At 35.7% G+C, this 11380-nt stretch overlaps 2 protein-coding genes across 2 annotated transcripts in view; both read left to right on the top strand.

The window, feature by feature from the left end:
- sgms1a (sphingomyelin synthase 1a) overlaps nucleotides 1-3715 on the top strand; it is a 23413-nt gene extending 19698 nt beyond the window's left edge. The window contains exon 6 of the mRNA XM_084393968.1: nucleotides 1266-3715. Coding sequence (XP_084250094.1) covers nucleotides 1266-1445 — 180 coding nt within the window. The 3' untranslated portion in view covers nucleotides 1446-3715. The remainder of the gene's footprint in view (nucleotides 1-1265) is intronic.
- On the top strand, nucleotides 2875-10870 carry kcnk18 (potassium channel, subfamily K, member 18; the record flags this gene model as incomplete). Its single annotated transcript, XM_084394182.1, has 4 exons — nucleotides 2875-2977; nucleotides 7317-7424; nucleotides 7681-7800; nucleotides 10038-10870. 4 exons carry the CDS (start codon nucleotides 2875-2877, stop codon nucleotides 10868-10870), a joined length of 1164 nt encoding a protein of 387 aa, XP_084250308.1.
- Nucleotides 10871-11380: the final 510 nt, after the last annotated feature.

Genomic DNA, 11380 nt, shown 5'->3' on the forward strand with positions numbered 1-11380 from the left:
ATAACCCACTGGTTCTTCAGAGGCTCGGATGAAGGAACTGAAAAAATACCTTTGTGTTCATTTGTACATCCAAACACTGAGCAACTGCCATGCTTCGCTCGTTTGCAAGTCATGATGTCTCTCGAAGAAAAATTATTCGGGCGATGATTCGGCTGCGCAGTTCCGCCTGGCATTGAACATGGGCTGGCATATGCAAATTTTGGCATATTTTTCAAAAACGAGATTTAAATAAGAAGGAGAAAACAATGTTGTTTGAGACTCACTGTATGTCATGTCCATGTACTGAACTCTTGTTATTTAACTATGCCCAGATAAATTCAATTTCAAATTCTAGGGCACCTTTAAAAAGTGTAATAAAAAAGAAAAGGTGATGTGACAGTTGTAAACATGCCTCTGTCCCAAATTTTTTGGAGTTTTGCAGCCATCAAAATCAGAAATTGTTATGATCCTGACCTGGGCTTGCTTGTTTGGTTTTTTTAATAACAACAAACAAAAGTTCTATTTTTGGCAAATGTAAAGGCTCTTCCACAACAAAACTGAAATGAAAAAGCCTCAGGCTGAAGGAAATGCAAATTCACGGCTGTACAGTAGAGGGTGCAGCTCAAACAAGTCTTTCAGTTGTGCTGCCATTCTCTTACTTCAGCAATAAATACAAATTAAAAAACACACAAATGTGATGTTTAACTCAAGTCAAGTATTTGTGTTTACATATTTAATTATTGCAGGTTTGTGTATTTTGTGTCTGTTTTTATTCTTTTTGAGGAATACTGAATCTGTTTTTGTGCAAGTGAGATGAGTAAATGCATACTCAAATTTAGTCGTGTTTACACAACACCTCTGCACCTTTATTAACGATTTCTCTCAACATGTGGGCAAGAGATGCAGAAGAAAACTTGGTTTACTTATTTTGAAAAAGTAACATATTACTTGTAATTACTATTAATTAATTAAAAAGTAATATATTACTTGGGGAAAAAGTAATCAGATTACTTAACTTGCATTATTTGTAATGTAACCCCCAACACTGCATATAATAGACATTTATCAGGACATTATGAAAACAATTCTGTGATGTATGTACAGAGATGGTCTTTGATTTTATTGATCAAGGCAATATTTGGATTCTGTGGATGTGCAGCTGAAAAATGAATGTTGCTGTAATTGATGGGTATCTTTCTTCCTCCATCTGCATCTGATTAATTTCTGAAGAACTGGAAAACAGTGGTATTTCAAAATCTAACACAATCTCTCTCGCTCTCCTATAGGCTCTAAAGGAAAATTCCACTGGCAACCTGTTCTCTCGTGTGTGGTGGTTCGGCCCATTCCAGTACTTTGAGAGTAACGTCCGTGGCATTGTGCCTCGAAACTACCAGCTACCATTCTTGTTGCGAACGATGACGAGCACCCGGGTTAAGTACAGTAAGCTGGACTCCCGTGAGTCGTGACCCCGTGACTCCTGATTGGCTGGAGCTCTGTGAGACTCTAAAAGAGAAATTGCTCTTCCCATCAACCCTGCAAAACTGGTTGAGCACTGTGACGCATATACACAGATCATTTTGTAGTATTCGAAGCATTTCAGTGTCCCTAGCAGGTATGTATATGTAGAGCAGAGCGTCTAACAACTGGATTCTATTTGCTGCTCTTTATGGTCAAAAATTGCCAGGCCTTGGTGTCATAGAAAACTGAGCCTTCCTGCTGTCTCCTCGATGGACTTGGCCTCGCAGAATATGTAATTTAAGGTTCATTTACCTGCCAAAACTGTATTGAATAAACTGGAACACTTATAGAAACAGATTTTCTTTTTAAAAAGCATCTTTTTGTAATAATTGTAATAAATCTGGAGCAAGAATTTTTTCTAAATATTTTGCAGGGTTATTTTACAAAAAGTGTCATCCAAATAGAATATCTTTTTTAGATTTGTACCTTCCTGATAGCTGCCGTACAGCTTCAGTGTTTTATAGTGCCTTTCTTCCACACACACACATATATATATATATCAACAATACATACACATGTAATATACTCATACACATGCATCCATACATCCACAATGTACATTTACATAATGTGTTAACTCACAATGTTGTCTGTCCGAATGTTTTGCTTGACCTGGGGTAGTATGTTTTTATAGAAGCTATGAATGTGGGAGTTCAGTTCTGCCTTTCACAGTACAACAATCCTTCAAATCAACCCAGAAGCACACTTCCTAATGTTTTAATTGGATAACTGTGTTAAACTATTAATTACTGAAGATTTTCTTTTTCTTCTCCGTATCATCCATTGTTCTAGCAAACAGATTCAAGAGAAATGAAGAAATAGAGGAGAAAATCAGGTTGCTCGTTTGACAAAACACTGGTCGAGTTTTGTCACGACTTAAGGGCTGTTCACACGGGATGTGTTTTAATAGTTTACCTGTTTTTAACTTACCAAACGCAGCAGTTGTGGAAAGATGTGTGTAGTGCGTTTACATAGCAAGACAATTAAAAGTGGTGCAGATGTATGCAAGAACGTGTGTGAAAGGCCCCAGTGTGTGTTTTGTTAACTAAATTAAATCGTTAACCATAAGCTCAGTCTCTGATTTAAAAAAAAATTATTCAGAGAATCACTGCTAGACTTTGGAAACCATCCTAATATTTAAGGAAAGTCAGATTGTCTTCCTTTACAGAAAAGATTCACTCATACCTACTGAATGTTTACAATATTACACATGAAAATAATGATGTAAGTGTGTGTAGATGGGGTAATACGTGCATTTAAATAACATATTGTTGTATACTGTACAACATAACACGCTCATCTGTCACCTGTCCTAATTGTGTGGTTTAAACCATAAAAGTGGTTTGTTTGGTAACAGAAGGAGTGAGTTTGCTTAAAATGTGCTTCCTCTATCTAGCCAAAGGGAGGATCATCAAGTCTCTCACTAAAAAGCCGGAAGGGTTGTACATGTTTTGGAGCAAGAACCAAATAGAAACTGAAGGTACACCCAAGTATTTGCGACAGGTAGACTGAATGATAGGTGAGACGGGCCTGTAAAAGGCCCTTAATCAAGTCTTTGAATGTACAATAAGTGGCAGTCCTCAGTTTAGAACTGGAAGGAAATTCAGAAGCACTTTAAGATAATGCCCAGCCACACAGTTCTTCTAAACCCTGCACTTCAGTGACCTGCACGCTAATAACCCTGCAGGATAAAACACTGTTTTATTATTCCCCCAAGTAACAGCCTGATTGATGATGGTTTTATATTCTGTCTTTCATATGAAACTGACAGTGGGATAAGACCTGTGAATGTGCGATATATGTGGCCAAAGTGCATGTACCATGTTGAAATGGATTGCTTCAGTATGCCGTTTAATTGGATTTTGTTTTGTTTTTTCACCATAGAAAAGTCATTCAAACCAGTGTTGGCTTATAAAAGATTTTAAGTTCTTAATAATGAAGTATTTATTTAATCCAGAATCGGTGAAATTCAGATTGTTCAACCATTAATTTGCTTTGTGTTACACTGCCAACTGAATGACTTGAGGAATGAACCGTGTGATATGACGACTCTAAATGCATGTGGTTTTTGTTGTGGTTTTGTTTCTTTTTCATTGTCAATCATAAATCCAGCATTGTCAAATTACTTTGTCTAATGTAAACCAGGTTATTTGTGCTAAACAATCTCTTAATATGAGACCAGGAGTGGAGCAGATATTGAATAAAACATTTAATATTCTGTATTGTCTAAATTTCATTCATTTTCCATCACTTTCCTACAAGCATCAGCTAGGCTAGTAGCGTGACACTGACTTGCAAAAACATTTAGGCCCGGTTTCAAAGACAGGGCTTAAATTAAGCCTAGATTCAATTAGGAAATTTAAGTAGCTTTAATAAACGTGCCCTGGAAAAAAACGTTACTGGTGGTGATAAAGCAATGGTAGTGACATATTTTAAGATAAGTTGCTTTCAGTTAAAACATACATTCTAGTCTGGGACTAGACTTAAGCCTTGTCTGTGAAACTGAGGGTTAATGATGCTTTATTTTGTCACCTTGTTATCTTGCAGTCATATTGTTCTTCCATGGGGTGTTTGGAGCAGTCTAGCACTGTAATATGCCTGTGGAAGTTGTGACAACCTCAATGATCCCAATGCAATATATTCAAAAATGGAATTTCAATTTTGCGTTCTTAAAAACACCACCTGCAAAATGTAATCCTAACCCAAAGTAATCCTATGTGAACTGTTTGTCCTCCATATATACTAAAAATACTGTTTGAGAAAATGCAAGTTGACATACAAAATAATGCGATGCAAGTTAATAAAATTACATTTGCAAGATAAACTGATAATAAGAAATCATTTTATTCTAAGAAGTTTTATCAGATGTGTTAAGATGGACTTGGTCAGTCCCATTTCTGATGCTGTTTAGCTATTCAACGTAACAACATTAGTCCAGGTGCATGTTAAATGATATCACTCTTCTGGTAAAACAAGGAGATTTTAAGAACTGACCTGCAGAAATCAACATATTAACAAAGCAGGCAAAGAAATCAACAGTAGTGTAAACTAAAAGAACATTGCTGGCATAAACACAGGACATTGTATGTAGCTAATCATTGGTGAGCTTTCTCAGTACTTGTTTTGCTTTGAAAATGCATTTGCATGTAAGGATTTCTAGTTGCCTTGATTTGGAAATCCATTTATGCTATATAAGAAAACAAAATCCTTTCAACTCTTCATCTTATAATTCTGCCTTTTTATGTCATTTATGATTTCTAATGAAAGATCATCTCTGAGGAATGAGATAAAAAGTTGAGATTAAAGTCATAATTTTGATTTATATCATAAAAAAATTGAAATCATAAAAAGTTAATTATGGCATTAAAAGTTCGAAATTATGATATTAAAGTCATAAGTCTTTTTAAGTCAACATTTTGACACTTTAATGTCATCATTAACTTTTTATCTCATTTTTACTGTCATGTTTTATTATGAATTTATCAAAGAACTTTTTTGATTTCTCATATTCATAAAATGAAATGAAACGAGAAAAGAAATTCATCTTGAACTTGAATTCCTTATTTAAAAAAGTAAAAGCCTGGCATATATAAATATTTACATTGCAAGTGTGTATTATTCACATTTTATAATATCATCTATCATCAAAATACACATAAAAAATAAAAAAATAAATACAGCCTACATATAGGCTGAAATATGTAAAAAATATATCATTTCTATATAAGCTCAAGGAAAGACCTGAGTGATTCTGCACTGTCTCCAACACTTTTCGCACCAGTGCATCGATCTGTTTTTGTTTTTTCTTGTTTGAAATAATCTTCCATACCTTCATGTTTACTTTAGTGTGCCAACAAAATGTAGCCAAATTCAAAAAGTATGTGAAAAATACTCATTAGCATAAAATGATGTTTCATATTATTGAATAATATGTAATAATTCTTCGTCTGACAACTGAAAATAGCGTCTCTTACAAATCAACAGTAAATGTCTAGAGATTGTCTAGATAAGTATTTATTTCTGAGCTTACAGCAATGCCACATATCTGATAGGCCTATACACTCACCGGACACTTTATCAGGTACTGGATTGGACCCCCTTTTGCCTTAAGGAACTGCCTTAATTCTTCGTGGCATGATTCAATAAGGTGCGCTGGAAACATTCCTCAGAGATTTTGGTCCATATTGACATGATGGCATCATGCAGTTGCTTCAGATTTGTCGGCTGCACATCTATGATGCAAATCTCCCGTTCCACCACATCCCAAAGGTTCTCTATTGGATTGAGATCTGGTGACTGTGGAAGCAATTTACAGTGAGTACAGTGAATAAATTGCGTTATCCTGCTGGAAGTAGCCATCAGAAGATGTGTACACTGTGGTCATAAAGAGATAGACTTTGTCAGCAACAATACAGCTCTTCTTAGCTGTGGCAAAGAAAATATCCCCCACACCATTACACCACCAAAACAAGTCCGGCATTTGTCCAGTAGCTGATCTGGAATCTGTAGGTGGCAAACACATGGCTTTTTGCATAATATTTACTCAATTAGAACATTAACCAGACAAAGGAGCTTCCAAAGCTTCTGACTGCTGCCAAAGCCAGGTATATACAAAGATATACAGTAGCATGGTTTTCTTTATATGGGTTCTGTGGTCTTCTACTACACTGCTTTTATATTACACGATTCAGTTTGATGTGAAGTGAAAGTGAGAGCAGAGGTGTCCATGATATGTGTGTAGTCTTGTATGCTGAATGATTCCACTTTCCATCAAGAACATCACATGCAGGTAATTAGCCATAATTAGCTACAAGTGACCAGTGCATCTTTATTATCCTGTGAAGTTTTCATACGACCCAGCTAGGCGAAACACTGAAGATGCACAAGAGTCAAGTGCAGTAAGTGCATGGCAGCATGGTCATAAATAATTCAGACATGTCAAGAAACTGTTAAAAGGCCACACCTAATGCTAAGACACTGAGAACAAAAACTACTGGTCACTCCATGTATACAGCTAGCAAAATGATGATGATGATGAGCATTTTAATATTTTTATAAGCCAACAAATGTATTTATTTTTTCCATAGCCTATCATTTGAATATAGCTATGAGTGGCAATTCATTCCTTCATTAAATTATTGCCCAGCCAATATATCTCAAACTAATGTAGGCCTACATATGCACAATGCTAAATAATACAGTAAAAGTTATTAGCTTTGGTTAGCGTTGTTTACAGTGAGCAATTCCCCAAAACACAGGTAGCCTAGCTTACAGTCATAACACGAAAATACAGATTTACACATCACTTCACAACTGTTAACCCCAAAACAATGTTTAAACATGTGGACTTGTCTTGTGGACAAAAAAAAAGTTTCGTGGAGCCCTGGCATCCAGGCTAAAATTTCACCCATCCCCACCTGTCGCTCCCATAGCTCCTCCAAGCAGAAAAAGCCCATGCTTGTTGTCTCTTGTTAAATCTGCATTGTGAGGCTATCACGGTTAAAGTTGAACGAGGCATGTTTGTGAGCATACAGAGGTGAGGTCATTATTTGAGCTATTAAACGTACGGTTGAACAGGCAGTTTAAATTTGTGGTTTCTTTCTGCAGCGGGGTGGTGACCATCCTGCTCCTCAGCACACTGCCAGGACAGATTCATCTCAGGATCAGCCATTACCGCGTCTTTGACTGACTGAGAGACATGTCCGTGGAGGTGGAAGAAGAACGAAAGTCAGACCCAAAAAGGATATGCGCGAGACAGTTTTGGCGTTTGTTTCCTCACGTTTTCATCATTGTATCACTCATTTTATATGCGTTTTTAGGAGCGCAGATCTTTCAACAGATTGAGAAGAGGACTGACAATGACTCGGAGTCGGAACAGATCGATGCATTGGTGCGAAAAGTGTTGGAGACAGTGCAGAATTACTCAGGTCTTTCCTTGAGCTTATATAGAAATGATATATTTTTAACATATTTCAGCCTATGTAGGCTGTATTTTTTATTTTATTTTATTTTTATGTGTATTTTGATGATAGATGATATTATAAAATGTGAATAATACACACTTGCATTGTAAATATTTATATAGGCCAGGCTATTACTTTTTTAATAAGGTATTAATTTTAAGGTATTATTTTAAGTTCAAGATGAATTTCTTTACTCGTTTCATTTCATTTTATGAATTAGATACCTCAACACGGGAAGGGTCGATAAGAAATATTTTGAATGAATTCTATAATGACAAGAGGCCGAAATGGGACTTCTATAATTCTCTTTTCTTCTGCTGTACAGTGTTCACTACTTTAGGTGAGTAGTTATTTTTCTGGGACTTCACAAAGTTTGTAAAGTTTTCCAAGATATTTTAAGTCTGTATGTTTGTTTAAATTGTTATTGAATTTAATGCACCATTGAGTTTGTTATTTGCATGAGAAGTTCTGACCTTTGGCTTTATCTCTTTCTCTGTTGCCAACAGTAACCAGCCTTACCATGATAAGACAGAAAAATGGTGTTGCCAGGAAAGAAAATTGTTATTTTCCTAAATGAATTATATGCTGAATAACAGCAGAATATGCACTGTAAAAAATATATGATCAAAAAGTTATGACAACAAATGTTTTTACATTGCTTTAACTCATTACTCTTTTTTTTTTTCAGCTGAAATAAAATATCCAATTTGATTATACTTAAAAATTGAAGGAAGCAACTTTTCTTTTTTTTTCATCTCTTTTCATTAAGAAATGTGTTTCCATATCCATTAAAATCAGTGATTGTAAATTTGACACTGTAAATTGGATGAGAGTGAGACCCCTATGATGGAGGCTCTAAGACATTAAAAAGATATTTTGCGTGTGGTGCAGTATTCATGCAATGGACAAAAACCATTAAGGATGTAGATCATACATTAGGTTTTTGTATAATTAGGTTAATTATGGTCCTCTGCCATTATGCACTTAGTCTGCCAGACGAGCATATATTGACATTTATGATCAAGATCTCACATTCCCGTTACGGATTGAATTTTAAACACAAATATTGATATATAATTCCATTTTAAATTCTCATTAAGTTATTAAATGTAGGAATGACATGTAGCCACCGTATAAGTGTAGTCATGTTCATAGGATGCATGTTATTGAGGAAAACATGAAGAGAACAGTTTATCAACAAGTACATGCTACAGTTTATCATCTACATTTTCCTATCTAATAAAGTCCCTAGAATATTCAAAATACTGTGACCATAGATGGGAAACACAAGTTTCAGACACTTTTCAAGCAATACAGATGGGGCAGAGTCCTGCATTCCGCACTAATGATTTACAGGCTAATCCAAGTGAAACCATTTCCAATAAACCATTATGTAAAATCATGATTTATTATACAGAATCACATAGAAACAGCACTTTTTTAATCTATCAGTGGCACATATTTGTTGTTAAACTCTCTTAAAAATAAGAAATCTCTCTCCCTTTCAACCCTAATTGTAAATCACAGCTAACCACAGCTCAGATATTAATTGAATGTAAACTTCTATCTTTCACATCTTACAGAAAAGCATTATGCAGAAGTGCCAAATGCAGCAGTCTTTTGCTGTGGATGTCCATTATGTTATCTAGGAAGGGCGTATCTTTGGTTATCTCATCAGCTAACCTTCATGAATATTGGTTTTTTGAAGCAGCTGAGACTGATGAGTTCAATCTTATCTTTCTCTGTGTCTTACTCTTTTTGACATCAGCAGCTCTGACACTTGTTCTGATGAAAAAGGGTATAGGTGATGATGGCAACTGCAACTGCAACAATAAGACCTATTTGTCCTCTGACAAAATGATTACAGATGCTTTTCCAGGTTGAACAACTTAATATTTTCAATTGGTTTGAATTGTTTAAATATTTGGCTTTGATACTTGGACTAAAAGGGACAGACAAACGTGCATGGTTATTGAACTTAGGGAAGAGTTTCCAAATAGTGTAATAGTGGTAGAGGTGCACACACTGTTTGTCCCTGCTTTGAAGAGGGATTTATGTGACTGCATGCAGAATGGGGAACTTATGGGGAAAATGGGGAAAATATAGCAATCATGTTACATACTGAACTAATATCTTAACTAATGTATTGCCATATCTAATAAGAACCTCTTTTTAGGCCATCACATTATTTAAATAATAATAATAATGTAATTAATAATCTAATAATAACAATATTTTTACAAAATGTATAATTAATATTAATGATAACAACAACAATAATAATAACAACAGTTAATATTATCGATGATGATAATAATATTAATTATATTATTATCATTAATAGTAATAATAACAATGTACTTAAGAAAATAATAATTACTATTATTTGTGTTGTTGTATGTACAGAGCTGTTCCTTTGCTTAGACTTATACAGTATTTGCATTGCAATTGCATTACTCATGCACTTATAAAGACCTTCAGCAGGTGGCAGTACTGAAACGTGTTGTCTAATGAGTGAAATTATGGAAGAAAAAGAATTTCTAACTCTCAGTCCTGCTCTGTTTTCTTGTATAACAGGTTATGGACAAATGTATCCAGTGACCCATGAAGGGAAGGTGGCTTGTATCCTGTATGCGATGGTGGGCATCCCTCTCATGCTGCTGGTCATCTCAGATGTGGGCGATATCTTAGCTGTTCTCCTCTCTAAAGCGTACACTTGCCTCAGCCTGTTCTTCAGCCGATGTATGGCACATCGCTCATGGAGCCTTCAAAGGCATGAAAAGTCATCACCTCCCCAACAAGTGCAAGGTGCTGATACTGACAACACGTATACCTTCAACCATGTTGTGGTGCATGAGACAATCAACATTCAGCAGGTGATAAGAACCCAGTCTTCCCTCAGACGCACATCCTCACAGCTTCGAACCAACAAACAGACCTTTGACCGCATTATTGCTAAGGAGAGCTTCAGGGTCAAGGAGTCTATGACAAAATCCTTCTCATGCCCAGACCTTGACCGTATGGATTCCCCAATAAACAGCTCCAAGTTATTCACGGGCATCGGAGAGAAGATGGATCGCTTTAACGTCCCTCTGCTGGTCATCTTGCTGGTGGTGTTTGCATACATGGTCGTCTGCAGTCAAATTTTGAAATGCTGGGAGACACAGATGAACCACTTTGATGCCTTTTACTTTACCTTCATCACCTTGACCACCATTGGCTTTGGTGATATTGTGCCTGAACACCCAAAGTACTTCATGGTTACCTTTTTGTTCATTATCATGGGCATGGCCATCATGAGTATGGCCTTCAAACTCGGCCAATTTCAAATTATTAGCTGTTACAGGCGGTGCATAAAGTTTCTTAGTATGGGCAAGATAGGAAAACACAAAGACTTAAACAGTAACTGAAGGCAGTGTTTTTTGTGGCTTTGCTAATGGCACATGAAATTACAACAGGAAAGCATAACCACTCTCAGTACAAGATGGTAATGTCTTTCACTGCCAGTTTGATATAGTGGGTTGAAGGGGAATGGACCACAGTCATGCAGCAGTATAAAAAAGCACTCCTGTTTACTGTTTGAGCCAAAAGATGAGACTGGCCTCTAAGGGTCACTTCGATGCTTGTATTATTAGGAAAATTGCATGAGACATTGTTTATTTTTTGTTTAGATATGTAACTTATCAGAAAACTTATTCATCAAGTGAATATGTAACTTATCAGAAATGCACTTGTAAGTCACTTAGCAAATCCATTTATTCCTGACATTTATATGGCTATTCATAATATATCTGACAAAAATATGATGATATAGTCCAGTGTTTGTTTGTTTATTTAATAACAAATAATAAAGAATGTAATATGTTTCACCTCTGATCAATGTTAATGATTAATGATTTAGCATATGCAATACATTGCCT

The sequence above is a fragment of the Rutilus rutilus genome (genome assembly GCF_951802725.1).
Source record: "Rutilus rutilus genome assembly, chromosome: 21".
NCBI classification, from domain to species: Eukaryota; Metazoa; Chordata; class Actinopteri; order Cypriniformes; family Leuciscidae; genus Rutilus; species Rutilus rutilus.